At 44.6% G+C, this 21,349-nt stretch overlaps 1 protein-coding gene and 1 pseudogene across 2 annotated transcripts in view; one reads left to right on the top strand and one right to left on the bottom strand.

The window, feature by feature from the left end:
* Nucleotides 1–9,699, bottom strand: part of LOC308173468 (matrix remodeling-associated protein 8-like) — a 24,585-nt pseudogene extending 14,886 nt beyond the window's left edge. Inside the window, exon 1 of the transcript in view lies at nucleotides 9,636–9,699. The product of the transcript in view is annotated as a matrix remodeling-associated protein 8-like (transcript). The remainder of the gene's footprint in view (nucleotides 1–9,635) is intronic.
* Nucleotides 9,700–18,977: 9,278 nt separating this feature from the next.
* Nucleotides 18,978–21,124, top strand: LOC308173388 (H-2 class II histocompatibility antigen, A-U alpha chain-like). Its single transcript, XM_080548405.1, has 4 exons — nucleotides 18,978–19,062; nucleotides 19,590–19,838; nucleotides 20,259–20,540; nucleotides 20,835–21,124. Exons 1-4 carry the CDS (start codon nucleotides 19,005–19,007, stop codon nucleotides 20,954–20,956), a joined length of 711 nt encoding a protein of 236 aa, XP_080404531.1. The 5' UTR covers nucleotides 18,978–19,004; the 3' UTR covers nucleotides 20,957–21,124.
* The last annotated feature ends 225 nt before the right edge of the window (nucleotides 21,125–21,349 follow it).

Raw genomic sequence — 21,349 nt, forward strand, 5'->3', positions numbered from 1 at the left:
TTCCTTCATGGTTAGACAGTCCTGTCAGAGAAAGGAGGATGAGATGAGAAAGGGGGATGAGGAGAGGAAGGGGGATGAGGAGAGGATGAAGTGAGAAAGGGGGATGAAGAGAGGATGAAGTGAGAAAGGGGGATGAGGAGAGGATGAAGTGAGAAAGGGGGATGTGAAGAGAGGATGAGGTGAGAAAGGAGGCTGTGAAGAGAGGATGAGGTGAGAAAGGAGGCTGTGAAGAGAGGATGAGGTAAGAAAGGAGGCTGTGAAGAGAAAATGAGGTGAGAAAGGAGGCTGTGAAGAGAGGATGAGGTGAGAAAGGGGGATGAGAAGAGAGGATGAGGTGAGGGTGAGGAGAGAAAGGGGGATGAGGAGAGGATGAAGTAAGAAAGGGGGATGAGGAGAGAGGGAAAGGGGAGAGGATGAGAAATAGGCTTCCTGCTGGGACCATATATACTGAAAAATGTATACACTCACTGGTGAACCACCACTCCAGACGCTCTTTTGGTGTCTCATCTGTCTGTCACACTCCTCATCTCCTCCTCTCCTCATCTCTCCTCCTCTCTCCTCCTCATCTCCTCTCCTGCTCTCTCCTCCTCTCTCCTCCTCCTCTCTCCTTCTCCTCTCCTCTCCTGCTCTCTTCTCCTCCTCTCTCCTCCTCATCTCTCCTCCTCCTCTCTCCTGCTCTCTCCTCTCCTCCTCATCTCTCCTCCTCCTCTCCTCCTCCTCTCTCCTCCTCTCTCCTCCTCATCTCTCCTCCTCTCTCCTCCTCCTCATCTCTCCTCCTCCTCTCTCCTCCTCATCTCTCCTCCTCTCTCCTCCTCCTCATCTCTCCTCCTCCTCTCTCCTCCTCATCTCCTCCTCCTCTCTCCTCCTCATCTCTCCTGCTCTCTCCTCCTCCTCTCTCCTCCTCCTCTCTCCTGCTCTCTCCTGCTCTCTCGCCCTCCTCTCTCCTGCTCTCTCCTATCCTGGTCATAAAAAGGATCATAATCACCATGACAACCACAATCTAACCAAATCTCTTATTCTTTGATGTGATGATTAGATCATAAACGCATGTTAATTTATCAATTCATTTTATACATAGACATGACCCATTTTTTAACACACCAATCAATAATAATAATACTTTACCACATTGTTTCCTGTAGGATGATGGAGTAATTGACTTTGTAAATAATATTAATAGAATAATAATAACAATAGTAATAATAATAATCCTAATAACCCTACCTTGCTGCTGGCAATGAAAGCATGACCTGTTGCTAGCTTGACATTTCTGCTTGCACTGAACTATGGTAGCCTATCTAGTTAACTGCCCATCTGAGTGGAATACATGTTTCAATAGCCAAATCAGTTACAGAAGTGCATATGCTTCATACATTGAGGGGAAACAAATTAAGGCTAAATTAATATCAGTGAGTACAGGCTAGCTAGCTATCCATAAATAATTAGATAGCTAAAGGTACAGGAGATACCTCTTGTTCCTCCTCCTCGCCTTGCCTCGCCTGCGTCTCATCGCGTTCGTTATTCTTTTCGAAAAAAGTTGTGATGTCCATAGTGACAGTCTAGCTATCTACCACCAGATGTCCATAGTGACAGTCTACCTACCACCAGATGTCCATAGAGACAGTCTAGCTACCACCAGATGTCCATAGAGACAGTCTATCTACCACCAGATGTCCATAGAGACAGTCTAGCTATCTACCACCAGATGTCCATAGAGACAGTCTATCTACCACCAGATGTCCATAGTGACAGTCTACCTACCACCAGATGTCCATAGAGGCAGTCTGGTCTAGTTTGAATGACACACACACACACACAGTCCTCATATTATTTTCGAGGAATGAAAGATGAATAGATATGGGGATTTTTTTTTTTCCCTTTTTTTTTTTAAGATTCAGGGATATTCAGGCGCTATTCAGAAAACCTCTTTTCTATTTACATCTTTAAAACATTTTAAATGAATTGTTTTCCAATAAAGCCCATTGGGCGAACTTGTCTCGCGAACGAGCCATGTACCTCAGAGAGAACAACGCAGTGGAGACTGGAGACCAACGGTCGCTAAAGAAACACCTCAGAAGGAGAAAAGGTTCTGTTTCTTTACATTATTATTTATTTAAACGGGGTAATATTCTTTAGTTCCTCATTTTACAATGGCTAATGCCAGGCTGTGTTATGACCGACCGCAACAAAACGTAGTTAGCTCTCCTGCGGACGTTGTCCGATGGTTGACAGCAAACAGTTAGCTATTAAGCTAATGTATTGTATCTGGTTACATAGATACAGGGCTCTCAAGTCTCACACGCATTTCAACCCGTTCACACGCTCACACAGAGCCCTGGGTAAATGTGCAAGTAAAAATCCGAATAACGTCTGATATAAATGACAGCCAGTAGTTTAGCTAATATTAGCAGTAATAGTGAGACCGTATCTACTTTTATATCTCAACAGTGGATGACTGAGGTTGGTTTGGAGCCTTGGTCCAGGTCCAGCCAGGGTGAGAGAAGAGCCTAGTAGCGGTCAGGATGAGGTGAGTGCCTTGTTAATGCATGATCGGAATGAGAGCGTTTTATTATTATTATCATTTAATTTTTGGGGTAAAATAAATGAATAGAGCTCTAGAGGTCGGGGGCTATTCAGAAAACATTCGGGGTGGCAGCCCTCAAGGCCCGGGGCTAACAGCATGCCTGGTATAGGGGCAGGCACAACAACTAACTCCCCATTAGGAGAGCAACTAATACGCTGGAAAAATAGCCCCTGTAAAAACACAGGCTGTCATTTTCTCTTTGGAGCTGTAAACCACAGAAACACCCACACACACACACACACACACACACACACACACACACACACACACACACACACACGTACAGTCACTGTGGCCACACAGAGCTCACAATGGTCTGCATGTGTGTCTAGTCTGAATAGCTGTGGCTCCCAGTGAATCTGTAAGTCAAATCTGTGCTAGTCACCAATGAGTGGCAACCCCTAACTCCTCCACAGACCTCAGGAATAAGACCAGAGAAAGGAAATTGGGCAAAGCAGTAGCAATGACTCACACACACACACACACACACACACACACACACACACTCTGGTAGATCACACACACACACACACACACACACACACACACACACACACACACACACACACTGGTAGATCATACACACACACACTTTGGTAGATCATACATTACACACACACACACACGCACACTGGTAGATCATACACACACACACACACACACACACACACACACACACACACACACACACACACACACACACACACACACACTTCAGCTTCAATATGTCTAGACACATAGTTCTACCAGCTGGTTTCTCTTTGCCTGAGAATTCCTGTCCAAACAATAATGGCTACCTCTCATCTCATAGTGTAGGCATGAGAACATTTTCCATCTTCTTCAGCCTTATATAAATGTAGACACACACACACACACACACACACACACACACACAAACAAAACAAAACAAGTCACTGTGTGACGCTGACAATATGTGACTTAAAGTATTTTGAAGTTCTACAATGTGACAACGAGGTTCACTCCAATCAATGGTTAAAAAAAATTAAAAAAAACTTTTACATAATATTCCAATAAGTTCCCGTGTTGAATACTCACTTTGGACCCAGAGGAGGGCTGGCACCACACTGCCCGCTGTCCCCATGTCAGCTCACCGGAGCTCCCAACGGAGGAGAGGTCAGAAGTCAGGTCAGAAGGCTCCGTCCACACCGCTCACCGTTCACAACACCGTCAGTTTCCACCTGAGGAAAAGACAACGCTCATCCGTCCGCTGTGTGTCCAGTCCACCTGTGACAGCAGCAAGGGTGGGGGGGGTTCTGGTGAGCTGGTGGCACAAAGAAACCGAACCCTTCGCTTACATTCAGTCCCGCTGAACCAATCAACCGGCGGCTCCGACCCAAACTACCCCAACACACCTCCCCGTCTGTGAGAGGAACGAACAGCGGCTCCTCCTCCCGCTGCTGCTGCTGGAGCTGGGGCCCACCCCGGTGCTGAAACCCAACTCCCCCCGTCCCCTCTGTCTGCTCACCCTCCTCCTCTCAGCCGACGCTCTCGACCCCCTCTTCACTCTCCACCCTCCTCACCAAACACACCAAAGTTTTATATGTGTTTTCTTTGAAGTTTCTATGTGTTTTCTATGTGGTTCTATGCGTTTCCTATGCGTAAAATAAAAAATGTGAGTCTACCAAATAAGACTGCAGTACTGAATGTGTATGTTTTGTATGCATGTGGACTTGGGCCCAAGACACCGCAGGGTCAGTTACTCATAGTGTAGGCCTATACTCACGCACGCGCACACACACGCACACGCGCGCACACACACACACACACGCATGCGTACACACACGCACACACAAACACTTTTCAATTGGGAAGTGAACAGACAATAGGGCCAATCTGCCAACTGAACTGAGAGCCGCATCGGAGTGCACTGACAGAGCTGTGCTGCCCCCTGCAGGGCCTGACACAGAACAGCACAGGAGTGAACTGCCCTTGTGGATAAGAAGTACGTACAGTGCTGCTTGAAAGTATGTGAACCCCTTGTGTCATCATAGATCTTTTTTGTTTTTACCATGAAATCTTTATTTAATCAGAACCAGTCTTTTTTATCTGACATAACAGGTTTATATTTACCAATTCCATATGTTGTTTTAGAGGAATCATGCATGTAGTAGGAAAAAGGTGCAAAAATAAGTGAACTTCTGAAGCCAGTAGCTTGTGGCACCTCCATTAGCAGTGATAACTTGGAGTAAACATCTCGTATAGCCACTAATCAGTCTCTCACATTTGAGATATTTTTGCCCACTCCTTACAGAAGTGAGCCAATTGAGTGAGGTTTGAGGGGTGTCTGGCAAGAACTGCCCGCTTCAGGTCCTGTCACAGCATCTCATTTGGATTTAGGTCAGAAATTGTCTTGGCCAATCCAAAACACAAATCTTCTTGATCCTGAGCCATTCTTTGGTAGATTTGTTTGAATGCTTTGGGTCATTGTCTTGTTGAAAGACCCATTTCCAGCCCTGCTTTAGCTCCTTGAATGATGGCTTGAAGTTCTGTTAAAAAATCTCCTGGTATACCTCAAAATTCATGCTTCCCTTAATGATGTGGAGTCGGCCAGGTCCATAGGAGGAAAAGCAGCCCCAGATCATGACATTCCCATCACCATGCTTGACTGTTGGGGTAAGGTTCTTTTGGTGGAAGGCAGTGTTTTCACCAAACATGTGGATTTGATTGTGACCAAAAAAGGTCAATTTTTGGACTCATCTGTTCAGTGTTCTTCTTATTGTTGTTGAAGCATGCACAGTTACCTGATATGCAGCAAGGGAGGTCTGCAAATCTCTAAATATTATGTTTGGGTTGGTTTTTACCAGATTTGTGATTTGTCTAGCACCCCAGTTTAGAGTGAGCACCACCCACTGTACTTTGAGGTGCCTAGCACCCATTCACACACTCCCTCACTTGTCCTTTATGTTGCTTTATGTTGCGCCCTGCTACCCTGAGTCACCAGGGGGCGTAACACTTCTGCAGACTGATGTGCTCTCACTAACCTCTTCCTAAAGTGCTCTGAGATCTCCTTTCTTCTCTGCATGGTGTGTTTGGCATTCACCTGTATGGATAACACAAAACTGACCAGGTTTCTTATCTATTTCTTATCTATTTATCAGAGTCCCACCAGAAATCTCCTAATGATCTCTCCTTCAACTCAAATTTAATTTGGTACCCAATTATTTACCCGCTTGATTCTACTACTTACCTACTTGATTTAACCAATGCAACTTGCGGTTCACTTATTTTTGCACCTGCACTAATTTCTTCATTAAAACATGTTTTTGTTTTACACGCATGATTCCCTCTAAACCGACATATGGAATTGGTAAATATAAACCTGTTATGTCAGATAAAAAAAGACTGGTTCTGATTAAATAAAGATTTCATGGTGAAAACCAAAAATATATATAATTGCACAAGTGGTTCACATACCTTCAAGCAGCACTGTATATAACATGAACATGTAACTCATCCTGTACAGTACACAACTTTGTGTACTCATGTTTGAATTCGCTCTGAGAGCGCCGGAGTGTCCAATCAAATGACTTGGGCCCATTATGGCGTTGAACCCAGTGTGCGCTCTGATGAATTTACGAACACGGCCCTAGTTTCTGCAACACACCAGGATTTGAACGCGGGTCGTCAGCTCTGTAAGCCCACTACTATGACCATCACATCTCAGACAAAGGTGATTTATTTTAGAAGAGTAGTTTGTATATCTACCATCACTACACTTAGATGACCATACGATGTGGATCAGATCATACTGGAAGACAATATTGAGTGTCAGATAACGTTGTTGTTTGTTTTAATAAAGGCAACATACGCTTTGAATGAAATACAGAGATCAACTTTGCTCTCAAAAAGGTGCCTTCCATGGCAACCAGTGATGCCACCATTAGGTCCTCTCCTGCTCCTGTGATTGGCTCAACTGGGGAGACATGACTCTGAAACAGACACGGTATCAGTGGCACAATGACATGCAGCAATGACCCCCCCAGTAGGGGGCGCTCTTAACCCTGTGAGCCTTGGTGTTGACTGTTAGTCTGCAGCACACTGTACCAGCCACTCCTCTTGTACATTAGAATTTCACCTCTTCCTAGAAGCAAATGATGTCATAAGAAAAAACTCACCATGAGATTTTGTCATTGGCTGATGTGTGAGAGCAGAAGTGAAAGCAGAGTGAAGGGACTTTCCAAACCACCTGACCTTCAGGGCAGGGGAAGTGTGAGGGGGCGGCTGTGGTTCAGGAGGTAGAGCCGGCGTCTAATGATCGCAAGGTCGGCAGATCGGCGGTTAGAACCCTGGCTGGCCACATGTCGAGGTGTCCTTGGGCAAGACACTGAATCCCAAATTGCTCCCAATGAGCGGGCCGGCACCTTGCATGGTAGCATGCGGCCATTGGGGTGTGAATGTGTGTGTGAATGGGTGAATGAGAGGCCGTTGTAAAGCACTTTGGAATAAGGCGATATGAGTCAGTTTATTTATATAACTCCTTATTCCAAAGCGCTTTACAATGGCCTCTCATTCACCCATTCACACACCAATGGCGGCATGCTACCATGCAAGACACAATTGTATTTTCTTGCAGCATGTCATAAATGCTACCTCTAGTAGGGCTCTATACAGAACATTAAACCTAGGGAGTTAAACATAGTCTGGATAGAGAATTTGTAATGTTTCTACCCTTGCTACTATCTGGTGCTAATTGTTTTGTACACTGGTTGCCAAGCCTCTTACAATGTGGTCAGTTCATATTTGAACAACATTGATGGTATTGAGGCAACTCATATTTTCATGAAGAACAGAGATCAAGTTGTGCTCAAAAGGTGCCTTCCATGGCAACCAGTGATGAGGTCCTCTTCTGCTCCTGTGATTGGCTCAACTGGGGAGACATGAATCTGAAACAGTCACGGTATCAGTGGCACAATGACATGCAGCACTGACCCCCCCAGTAGGGGGCGCTCTTGACCCCGTGAGCCTTGGTGATGACTGTTACTCTGCAGCACACTGTACCAGCCACTCCTCTTGTACATTACAATCTCACCTCTTCCTAGAAACAGATGATGTCATAAGAAAAACTCACCATGAGATTTTGTCATTGGCTGATGTGTGAGAGCAGAAGTGAAAACAGTGAAGGGACTTTCCAAACCAGGGGGGGGTCAGACTGGACCCAGTATGAGGAATGAGGAACAGGCCAGACCCCAGGGCAGGGGGGGGGGGGGGGGGGGCGGGGGGGGGATAGAGTTGTTATCAGTCTGTGTATCATATCATCAATACCAGAACTTCTATCATCAATAATATACTATATTACCTCAAATTATGTACAAATTATGTTTTTTATGTCACTTATATATGATCTAATGATCGCAAGGTTGGCAGGTTGGCAGATCAGCGGTTAGACCCTGGCTGGTCACATGTCAAGGTGTCCTTGGGCAAGACACTGAACCCCCAATTGCTCCCAATGAGCGGGCCGGCGCCTTGCACGGTAGCTTGCCGCCATTGGAAAGGAAAGGCTAGTTTATTTGTATAGCACATTTCATACAACAGGAGCAATTCAAAGTGCTTTACATACATTATTTAAAAATACAGCAAGAGGAGCATAGTAAGAAAATAAAAATGACAATGAATAAAAGCAAATATAAGAAGTAAATAGATTTTTTTTTAAAAAGAAAAGAATAATAAGACAACAATTAATGGTGAAAAGACATTGATAGAAGTGTTTGTGTTTAATCATAACTGCTGCAAAACATGAAGGTTTTTAGCTTAGATTTAAATATGTTAAGGGTTTGGGCCTGTTTGATTGGTGTGTGAATGTGTGTGTGTGAATAGGTGAATGAGAGGCCATTGATTTGAATGTCCCTTTGCAGAATGCTACTTGTGTTTGTCTGTGTGTGCGTGTGCATGAGTGTGTGTGTGTGTGTGTGTGAGTGTGTGTGTGTGTGTGTGTGTGTGCATGAGTGTGTGTGTGTGTGTTTAAATGGATGCTACGTGTGCAGAGAGGATATGAACATGTTCTACTGTGTTTTAAGCCGTGACACGCGTCCGTACCCAGGTTTGGGAAGCCAAACACACACTTCAGATGCATGAGGAGGTGATGTCAACCTGTCTGTTAGAGGGAGGCTGATTACTGCTTATGTTAGGGGAGTTTATGAAGCCTAAGGAAGTCTCAAGGTATCCTCATACTGCACTAATCAATCAACAACAAAAAAAGAAGCTTCTATGTGTTTGACAAGCAACAACAGAAAACGGATCTAAAAGCGCACACAAAGCAAGCAAAACCCCCTATGAGTTTGTTTCGGTTCATCACTCAGCCAACACAGTGAAAACATATCCCGTTTAATATCGACAATGAAAGTATACTGCCAAACATGCGCTTCATTGTAAATGAAGATTGAGACGACTGGAACCGTTTGATGAAATGGACTCCCTGATGGTAAACGAGCCCATCAGCGTGGCTTCAGGGGCCACAGAGCAAAGTGATCGTTCCTCCAGCTGACCTGAAACAACCCTGTTGTGTAGAGAGAGTCTGTCTGAGGCAGAGAGGGGGACCCACCCATGACATCACAGGTACCTGGCCTCATAGGGAAGCATGAGTTGCCTCAATACCATCAATGTTGATTCACAATATGAACTGATCCACGTTGTATGGTCAGCTAAGTGTAGTGATGGTAGATATACAAATACTGTGGAGCCCAGGGGCTTGGCAACCAGTGGACAAAACAATTAGCACCAGATAGCAGCAAGGGTAGAAACATTACAAATTCTCTATCCACACAATATGTTTAATTCTCTAGGTTTAATGTTCTGTATAGAGCCCTAGTAGAGACACACACACACACACACACACACACACACACACACACACACACACACACACACATTGCTGGCATACTTAGTTCCCTGACAAGTTGAAGGACTAGGTGAACTTCTTTTTAGAACAGTAGTTTGTATATCTTCCATCACGACACTTAGCTGACCATACGATGTGGATCAGATCATATTTTAACGTGTGCTTTTCAGAGATCAAGTTGTGCTCAAAAGGTACCTTCCATGGCAACCAGTGATGAGGTCCTCTTCTGCTCCTGTGATTGGCTCAACTGGGGAGACATGACTCTGGAACAGACACGGTATCAGTGGCACAATGACATGCAGCACTGACCCCCCCAGTAGGGGGCGTTTCTGACCCTGTGAGCCTTGGTGTTGACTGTTAGTCTGCAGTACACTGTACCAGCCACTCCTCTGGTACATTAGAATTTCACCTCTTCCTAGAAACAGATGATGTCATAAGAAAAAACTCGCCATGAGATTTTGTCATTGGCTGATGTGTGAGAGCAGAAGTGAAAGCAGAGTGAAGGGACTTTCCAAACCACCTGACCTTCAGGGCAGGGGAAGTGTAAACAGCCTGATCTCTGTCGGTCAGACTGGACCCAGGATGAGAAGGGGGTCAGACTGGACCCAGGATGAGGAGGGGGGGGATAGAGTTGTTATCAGTCTGTGTATCATATCATCAATACCAGAACTTCTATGATCAATAATATTCTATATTACCTCAAATTATTTTCTGTCAGATAAAATAAATTCTGCACCCACTGTGTCAAAAGGTGCCCAGCTTGCATCCTAAAGAGAGTGTCTAGAAAGAAGGGAGGTCCGCACACTAAATACCACCTGGATTTCAACAGGACAGACCAAATGGTAAATGGTCTGCACTTATCTAACCCTAACCCTGTGGCGCAGGAGGTAGAGCCGGCGTCTAATGATCGCAAGATCGGCGGTTCGAACCCTGGCGGTTCGAACCCTGGCCTGCCACATGTTGAAGTGTTCTTGGGCAAGACACTGAACCCCAAATTGCTCCCAATGATGCACGCCTTGCATGGTTGCTTGACACCATTGGTGTGTGAATGGGTGAATGAGAGGCCATTGTAAAGCGCTATGGAATAAGGCGCTATATAAGTCAGTTTATTTATTACATTTATTGATGTTGTGACCAATAGGGTCCCTGCAGAGGAGAAGGTTAAAGATTAAAGTGAATGGGCTGGCTTATATAGCGCCTTATTCCAAAGCACTTTACAACGGCCTCTCATTCACCCATTCACACACACATTCACACACCAATGGCGGCAAGCTACCATGCAAGCCACAATTGTATTTTCTTGCAGCGTGTTATTAATACTACCTCTAGTAGGGGGCTCTATACAGTACGTTACACCTAGAGAATTAAACATTATTGTGTGGATAAAGAATTTGTAATGTTTCTACCCTTGCTACTATCTGGTGCTAATTGTTTTGTACACTGGTTGCCAAGCCCCTGGGCTCCACAGTAACAGACAAGGCAAGTTTATTTGTATAGATTATTTCATACAACAGGGGCAATTCAAAGTGCTTTACATACATTATTAAAATACAGCAAGAGGAGCATAGTAAGAAAATAAGAAAGACAATGAATAAAAGCAAATATAAGAAGTAAATAGATAAACATTCAATAAGACAATAGTTTATGGATAAAAGACATTGATACAAGTGTTTGTGTTTCATCATATCTAATGTCAGGTGGGTCCCCCTCTCTGCCTCAGACAGCCTCTCTCTACACAACAGGGTTGTTTCAGGTCAGCTGGAGGAACGATCACTTTGCTCTGTGGCTCCTGAAGCCACGCTGATGGACTCGTTTACCATCAGGGAGTCCATTTCATCAAACGGTTCCAGTCGTCTCAATCTTCATTTACAATGAAGCGCATGTTTGGCAGTATACTTTCATTGTCGATATATTAAACGGGATATGTTTTCACTGTGTTGGCTGAATGATGAACCGAAACAAACTCATAGGGGGTTTTGCTTGCTTTGTGTGCGCTTTTAGATCCGTTTTCTGTTGTTGCTTGTCAAACACATATAGAAGCTTCTTTTTTGTTGTTGATTGATTAGTGCAGTATGAGGAGACATTGAGACTTCCTTAGGCTTCATAAACTCCTCTAACATAAGCAGTAATCAGCCTCACTCTAACAGACAGGTTGACATCACCTCCTCATGCATCTGAAGTGTGTGTTTGGCTTCCCAAACCTGGGTACGGACGCGTGTCACGCCTTAAAACACAGTAGAACATGTTCATATCCTCTCTGCAAACGTAGCATCCATTTAAACACACACACAAACACCCTGACCCTGCAGGCCTTCTACAGAGGCACAACTGAGAGTATTCTGACTGGGTGCATCACTGCCTGGCACGGCAACTGACCTGCCCTCAACCGCAGAGCGCTACAGAGGGGTGGTGCGGACAGCCGAACGCATCACTGGATGTGAGCTTCCCTCCATCCAGGACATATACGACAAACGGTGTGTCAGCAAAGCCCGGAGGATCATCAAAGATCCCAGCCACCCCAACCACAGTCTGTTAGACCCCAGCCACCCCAACCACAGTCTGTTAGACCCCAGCCACCCCAACCACAGTCTGTTAGACCCCAGCCACCCCAACCACAGCCTGTTAGACCCCAGCCACCCCAACCACAGTCTGTTAGACCCCAGCCACCCCAACCACAGTCTGTTAGACCCCAGCCACCCCAACCACAGTCTGTTAGACCCCAGCCACCCCAACCACAGCCTGTTAGACCCCAGCCACCCCAACCACAATCTGTTAGACCCCAGCCACCCCAACCACAGTCTGTTAGACCCCAGCCACCCCAACCACAGTCTGTTAGACCCCAGCCACCCCAACCACAGACTGCTAGACCCCAGCCACCCCAACCACAGTCTGTTAGACCCCAGCCACCCCAACCACAGTCTGTTAGACCCCAGCCACCCCAACCACAGTCTGTTAGACCCCAGCCACCCCAACCACAGTCTGTTAGACCCCAGCCACCCCAACCACAGTCTGTTAGACCCCAGCCACCCCAACCACAGTCTGTTAGACCCCAGCCACCCCAACCACAGTCTGTTAGACCCCAGCCACCCCAACCACAGTCTGTTAGACCCCAGCCACCCCAACCACAGCCTGTTAGACCCCAGCCACCCCAACCACAGCCTGTTAGACCCCAGCCACCCCAACCACAGTCTGTTAGACCCCAGCCCCCCCAACCACAGTCTGTTAGACCCCAGCCACCCCAACCACAGCCTGTTAGACCCCAGCCACCCCAACCACAGTCTGTTAGACCCCAGCCACCCCAACCACAGCCTGTTAGACCCCAGCCACCCCAACCACAGCCTGTTAGACCCCAGCCACCCCAACCACAGCCTGTTAGACCCCAGCCACCCCAACCACAGTCTGTTAGACCCCAGCCACCCCAACCACAGCCTGTTAGACCCCAGCCACCCCAACCACAGCCTGTTAGACCCCAGCCACCCCAACCACAGTCTGTTAGACCCCAGCCACCCCAACCACAGTCTGTTAGATCCCAGCCACCCCAACCACAGCCTGTTAGACCCCAGCCACCCCAACCACAGCCTGTTAGACCCCAGCCACCCCAACCACAGTCTGTTAGATCCCAGCCACCCCAACCACAGCCTGTTAGACCCCAGCCACCCCAACCACAGTCTGTTAGACCCCAGCCACCCCAACCACAGTCTGTTAGACCCCAGCCACCCCAACCACAGTCTGTTAGACCCCAGCCACCCCAACCACTGTCTGTTAGACCCCAGCCACCCCAACCACAGTCTGTTAGACCCCAGCCACCCCAACCACAGTCTGTTAGACCCCAGCCACCCCAACCACAGTCTGTTAGACCCCAGCCACCCCAACCACAGTCTGTTAGACCCCAGCCACCCCAACCACAGCCTGTTAGACCCCAGCCACCCCAACCACAGTCTGTTAGACCCCAGCCACCCCAACCACAGCCTGTTAGACCCCAGCCACCCCAACCACAGTCTGTTTAAACCGATGCCGAGGCCTCTTCCTGAGCTCAGAGGCTAACAAACAGCTACTTCCTTCAGGCCATCAGGCTCATAAACAAGCCTACTGTAGATAATTGACTATCATCCCCAAACACACCCCATGTATACGGACTACGAACCTTAAGCTCACAGCCACCTTACTTTACTCTAACTGAACTATCTATTATCACTAGTGGCACCACTAGTGTATCCTGTCTTACCTGTACTATTGTCACCGTTATAAATAAATGTGCAATAACACTATTGTGCAATATGACAACCCTAGTCGTCTATCTGTACAGTATAGTATAGTGGATAGTGTACATAGCCTTTATTTATGGAAACCAGCTCCTTCCCTTCTTGTGATTTTTTTAAAAGTGTTTTTTTTTCTTTCCTAACACCAGGGGAGCCACCCCTCCTAAATTTCGTTGTTTGGTACCTGTACTGTAGCAATGACAATAAAGACCATTCATTCATTCATTCATTCATTCATTCGTTATCTTGTATTATGCCTATTCTTTTGTGTCACTCATGTCCTGTACTGCTGTCACTTTGTTATCCTGAGTTATTATCGCCTTATTGCCTTTGTGCTGCAATGTCAGGAACCAAAGCCTAAGAATTTGACTCTCTTACACTTAATGTGACGTAACAATAAACTTGAAACGTGAAACGTGAAACTTGAAACTTGAAACACACACTCACAGCACACACAAACACACAAACACAAACATACAGTATGTAGTGTTCTGCAATGGGACATTCAAACACACACGCACGCACGCACGCACGCACGCGCACACACACACACACACACACACACACACACACACACACTTTGCCCTGTGACTCATGAAGCCACGCTGATGGTCTTGTTTACCATCAGTGAGTTGATGCTGATTCAGATCATATCAATGTTCGGCTTGTAAAATACGATCTCTGACCCTGTTTATACTTTAATAACAGATGCCTAAACAGGTTAGAACAGGTTATTGTTGTATAGATTAAAAAGTTGACCGGGGGTGACAGTTTCAACAATTCTCCACTTTCAGAATACGGGTGACAGAAAAATTACTTTGACAATTTTAAAGTATTTAATATACTAAATATTACATATTTAATTATAAATCATTTAAAATTATTATTATCATAAATAATTTTAGCATATGATCAATTTTCAAACAAAAACAGAGATGACGTTGTGCTGATTGTTGCAAATCAAACTGGTCTTTAATTTAAAAAAATAAAGACAATGATTTTTCTGATTGATTCTGGCCCAAATTACAGATACAAGATACAAGACCAGAAGATCACCGGCGCCCCCCTCCCCTCTCTGGAAGAGCTGTACAACACACGCTGCCTCAGGAAGGCCTCCAAGATCTCCAGAGACCCAACCCACCCTGGGTACGAACACTTTGCCCGGCTGCCCTCGAAAAGGCGGTACAGGACCATGGCCGCAAGGACAAACAGACTGAAGCTCAGCTTCTACCCCAGGGCCATCCAGGCCCTGAACACAGCAAAGACCTAGGTTCTGGGCCCTGGACAGTCTGGACGGATTGATGGCAGCTGCTGGATTGAAAAATCAGGTGTAGTGCTGAGGCACAAATGTGTACATTTCAAGCCTGCAAACTGCGACACTTTAAATGAATGTGCAATAACACTATGTGCAATATGACAACCCTAGTCGTTTTATCTGTACAGTATAGTATAGTGGATAGTGTACATAGCCTTTATTTATGTAAACCAGCTCCTTTCCCTTCTTTTTTTTCTTCTTTTTTTTTCTTTCCTAGCACCAGGGGAGCCACCCCTCCCAAATGTCGTTGTTTGGTACCTGTACTATAGCAATGACAATAAAGACCATTCATTCATTTCATACAAGTTTGTGTCTCACCGAACGATTCACAAAAAACTACTGTGGAAAATCGTAATAAAAATTGTAAAGATGTTAGCAGACAGTGTTGCCAGATTGGGAGGATTCCCGCCCAATTGGGCTACTTTTGATCACACTTGGCGGGAAAAAAAGCATTTGGGTGGTTGGGCTGGATAAATAGCATTTTGGCTGGATATAAGTTTTGGGGTGGTTTTTGGTGGATTCGGTGGTTTTTAGACTGTGGTTTGGCTGGAAATTGTCGACCCCATCTGGCAACCCTGTTAGCAGAACACCAGACTGAAATCTCCCTTTCAAGGAAAGAGAAGTGTTCACAGAGACTGCGGGTGACAGACCACTAACAGGCTGTGGTCAGTTGTTATTGGTCATGAAAGGCTTGACTTGAGCTGGACGCTGCACATACTTCAGGGCTGTCTAACCGGTGAAAAAAACGGATGTTTCAAAGAGCTGCAGCCATTGTCGGCCTTACCACTATGTTTCACCACACGCTTGTCTGTTCTCATTTGTTGAATTGTTCCTAAGCTGTAAAGTCTCACCAACGTACACAACACAACATGACACAGCACTGCATATCACAACACATCACAACACAACACAACACAACACAACACAACAGGTTCTAAGGAGCTATCAGTCCTACCTGTGCTCAAATAACATTTCTCTCAAACATTCCTTTACCTAGTAACTGGTGATGACCTCACCCACAGCATTTCTATGGGTTCAGTTTTAAAAAGAACTTTAGGGACTTTTATGGACTGGTTTGTCTGGACAGGTGTGTTTCCTTGTTGTGGTCACATGGGACCTGTGTGAGCTTATCACAACAACTGCATTCCATCAGACGAGCAGATCTGCCATCCTGTACAGCAGCTGATGGGATGGATCCACTGGCTCAGGCTGCTGGGACGCAATTCAATCATTTAACCATCATAAGCCACAACTAACAACTAGTCACAACTAACATCATAAACCACAACTAACATCATAAGCCACAACTAACATCATGAGCCACAACTAACATCATAAGCCAATCACAACTGACATCATTGATATGTCATAAGTGATCCACTTCACATGTAGTACTGTAGAGCAACCTATACACAACTTAATTAAAGTTCAAACTTCATTAAAGCCTGCGTTTAAGGTTGGCCTTGGATGTACACACTCATCCTACGAGTGAAGCTCACCAGGACACCTTTGATACTTGCGATCCATCTCCCCCTCCCATCTCCCCCTCCCATCTCCCCCTCCCATCTCCCCCTCCCATCTCCCCCTCCCATCTCCCCCTCCCATCTCCCACTCCTATCTCCCCCTCCCATCTCCCCCCTCCCATCTTCCCCTCCCATCTCCCCCTTCCATCTCCCCCTCCCATCTCCCCCAGCAGCTCCAGTGGATGACTAACTGGGTATCAGATATAGACAACTTTATTGATCCCACTGGGGGCAGTTCATTTGTAGCTTTACTCCTCATTCAGACACCAACAACATACAACAGTACAGTGTCATGTCAAGCACAGGTCAGTAAACACACAACTAGGTCATGAAACCTTTTAGTTGTGTAAAAAAATTAAAATAAAATAAATCAGAAAAACTACTGGACTAAGAACAGTGTATGGTAAGTCTACTTGAAGTGATCACCATCTGAGTTAAGTAGTCTGATAGCTGAGGAACATAAAGCCCTGGTTATCAGAGCACCAAGACTACATTAGCCTAATGTCTGAAACCTACACTTCAATTCCATACTTCTATACGACACTCAACACAGATGACCCTTTTGTCCTATGAAGTAATAGTAATTAGTCATTATTATAGTAGTTAATAGTAGGTAATGTTATTCTTTTTAATATAGATTTTAGTCCAAGTAGATAAGTAGATGTTGTGCTCTGATAATACGCTAGGTTGTTATCTATCATAACTCTCTTATACTACAGCTAGCTTCCCTGCTTGCTAGACTACTACTGTATCCTCTCTGAAAAGAACATTCTCCTGGTAACTACTGATGAAGCCGTTTGGAGCGACTCTATTGGTTGAATGGTTTTAGAGCTCTGGTGACTTTTCCAGACAGGTTTTTTCAGAGCCGGTTGTCTCCCTCCCCCAGGTCTGTGCTGCGAGCAGGAAAGTTTCATTTAAGTCAAGTGTATTTATATAGCACATGTTCATACAAGCAAATGTAGCACACAGTGCTTAACAGAATAAGGAAGGATAAATAAAAACATGGTTCTGATAAATGAAAACATGTTTCAGATAAATAAAAACTTAGTTACATAAAACAAGAAAAACAAAGCAAGACAGATAATATATGAAAAGGACAATAACACGTTTAAGAGAAAATAGTGAAAAGATGTAATTATGAGACAAGTGCAGCTAGGCCTACATGTCTTAAGATCTCGCTTAAAGGTTCCCATGGTTTCAGCCATTCTTAGGTTTTCTGGCAAGTTATTCCAGAGGCTGGGGGCATAAAAACGGATTATAAGTCCTTCATCATAATAACACATTTGCCCTGTACTTGTAACATCCTCTGAGTGCAGATGTCCTACATGTTCGTTACATTGTATTACATTATGTTACACCTGCAACTGTATTCATTCCATTTAGTGTCCATGTCCTCATCTAATTGATGAGGCATTATCAATTACATTTTCATAGAAAGAGACTTATTGAACAAACCCTTATCACATGTCCCTCCTTGTTGTAGGCATCACATATGAGACAGTAAGAGAACTTGAACTTGATTCAGTTTAATGAACTTAACCAAGTTCAATGGAATAGAACTGCACACTTATGGAACCTAATGTGCAACACTACTCTATGCTTGTTATAACCCTGATAGTACCAAGCTGTCAGGTGTTGGTCTTTAGTATGTTGTTATAACCCTGATAGTACCAAGCTGTCAGGTGTTGGTCTTTAGTATGTTGTTATAACCCTGATAGTACCAAGCTGTCAGGTGTTGGTCTTTAGTATGTTGTTATAACCCTGATAGTACCAAGCTGTCAGGTGTTGGTCTTTAGTATGTTGTTATAACCCTGATAGTACCAAGCTGTCAGGTGTTGGTTTTTAGTATGTTGTTATAACCCTGATAGTACCAAGCTGTCAGGTGTTGGTCTTTAGTATGTTGTTATAACCCTGATAGTACCAAGCTGTCAGGTGTTGGTTTTTAGTATGTTGTTATAATCCTGATAGTACCAAGCTGTCAGGTGTTGGTCTTTAGTATGTTGTTATAACCCTGATAGTACCAAGCTGTCAGGTGTTGGTCTTTAGTATGTTGTTCACTGAGGTTTCTGCTGGGAGATGACAGATTACTGACCATGTTCACTACGACACACAAACGAACAGGGTTTCTCCAGTGTGTTGCAGGGAATGGTCATTCCACAATACAACACCAGCATATGTAGAGCCATCACAATTGATTAGGTAATAATTAGTCAATCACTCTGTTGATGATTCCAGAAATCACCCCTCAGATGATTCTCCATTAAACATGAAGACAAGCCTGAACAGCAATGTGAGCGTCTACCTAGCAACAACTGACAAACAAACTCTGATTGGTCCTACTGTGCAAGAGGCTGCCTCCGGGGGAAAAAACCTCTCAGTTCCCTCTCAGTGAAGTTTGACGCTGGTCAGAAGGTAACTCTGGTTCTCTGTGTCCTCCTGTCTCTACACGGCCGTCTGTAAAGTGAACATGAAGGGTTCTGTGACCGTCCTCATCCTCTCCTGCCTGCTCCGTGTGGAGGCCAAAGGTAAGTGTCTGAACAGGTGATTATTGAGATGATTCTGTCACCAAAAAGTGCTGCTAGGTTACCCCTCAAACCTACAGTATGGTCATGTTTGTCAGCCTGATTTAAACATTTGCAGCTACTTCCTTCAGGCCGAAGGATCGATGGTATCATTGTCCTTGAAGGGGTATATTGTAGAGTTGAAATCCCACCTGGGAACACCACCACTAGTGTTCCCTTGAGTAAGGCACTTAGCCCTCAGTTACTCCAGGGAGACTGTCCCTGTCATCTGTAATTGTAAGTTGCTTTGGATAAAGGCGTCTGCTAAATGGTAAAAATGTCAAATGTAATGTAAATGTGTATTTTTCATGTATTTCTAACGACTCTTCATGAAATTGAGAATTCAAATATTGTAATTATTATTATGCATAATAATCTTCTACAACCCTACTATTGACATTACAATTTCAATGTGATGCTACTCTGTAAAACATTGATGGATCTGAATCTGATATATCTATATTCATCATGTTTCTTGTGTCCGTTTTCAGTTCTGCATGATGATATAATGACAGCAGGATGCTCAGATAGAACCGGAGATCAGATGTATGGACTTGATGGTGATCAGTACTGGTATGCAGACTTTGTGAAAGAGAAAGGAGAGATGTCTCTTCCTCCATTTGCTGACCCATTTGTAATGGCAGATGGAGCCTATCAGCAAGCTGTAGCTAACCTGCAAATATGCAAAGCAAGCTTGCCTATTCTTATCCAAGCGTTCAAGAACCCACCAGAGGCCATACGTAAGTGAACATTTCAGATACATTTAATTCAAATCTTAATATCCTTCAGATTTTGTTTCGTTTGTTTCAAACTATTGTACGTATTTTGTATGAAACAGTAGAATTTCAAGTTCTTCAGGATATAAGACATTATATCAGGGACATTCCCCCTGGAGTGTCCCTGCATGAATAGCAAACTAAAGAACAAGTCTTTATCTGTAATACACTTAATTTAGCCTACTCATACAGCCTATTCATATAGCCTAACCTACTCATACTCATATAGCCTACTCATATAGCCTACTCATGAACTGACACTATTGATTCAATGCTCATAAGAGGCAGCCTAATGATTACCCAAGCCTCCCCACCGTGTCCAGATATGACAGCATGATCAGTGTTTTCAGAGGGGAAGGTGATACTAACTGGGTTCCCCTACAGACGCTCCTCACAGCTCCATCTATCCCAGGGACGATGTGGAGCTGGGGACGGAGAACACTCTCATCTGTCACGTCAACGGATACTACCCTCCACCTGTGACAGTCTGGTGGACCAAGAACAACAATAATGTGACAGCGGGGGTGAGAATCAGCAATCCCTACCCCAACAACGACCAAACTTTCAACCAGTTCTCCATCCTGACCATCACCCCAGAGGAGGGAGACATCTACAGCTGCAGTGTGGGACACAAGTCTCTCACTGAGCCCCTGACACGGATATGGGGTGGGTCTCATTTAATGGACTGTTGAACAACTTCATTGTACAGAATTATTAAACTGTCAATGAAGCAGCATACAGTATAAGTGTAATTGGCAGTATCATATCAAAATGTTACCGCAAAGTGTACTGCCATGGAAAATACTTAATTTTCAACATACCATCATCACATTGATTGTTTACAGTAATAGATAAGCTATGTCATGAATTGCTATAAATACAGTGTCTGTGTGTGTGTGTGTGTGTGTGTGTGTGTGTGTGTGTGTGTGTGTGTGTGTGTGTGTGTGTGTTCCTCCCCAGAGCCCGAGGTGAACCAGCCCAGTGTGGGTCCTGCTGTGTTCTGTGGCGTGGGCCTGACTCTGGGGCTGCTGGGAGTGGCTACTGGAACATTCTTCCTCATCAAAGGAAACGAGTGCAACTAAGATCTCAATCAGAGGGGCTGAGAAGACACTAGGGACAAACACCTGAATCTGTTAAAGTCCTTTGTAATGTGGAAACATCATGGGAAGATGAAATCAAGCTGTTTTAGCATTTACCTTTTTTTTTACTTAATTAAACATATATCATAATGTCTACTGGTGTAGTTATAGTCATAACATGCTAACACTATCAATGCTAACCTTGTGCACTATTAAGAATGGGCCGCCAATCTAATGTCAGTTCTATTACATTCAGGGAGTGCTTGTAAAATAAATGTAAACATTTAGGTAATGTAAGCTTAAACGCAAAACATATGCCATTATATGATTTGGCAAATTACAATCAATAACTCACACAAAGGCAATTGACAATTGCTCTGAATTTTAATTTAATTT

Source organism: Nansenia antarctica, assembly GCF_963989245.1.
Source record: "Nansenia antarctica genome assembly, chromosome: 18".
Taxonomy (NCBI): domain Eukaryota; kingdom Metazoa; phylum Chordata; class Actinopteri; order Argentiniformes; family Microstomatidae; genus Nansenia; species Nansenia antarctica.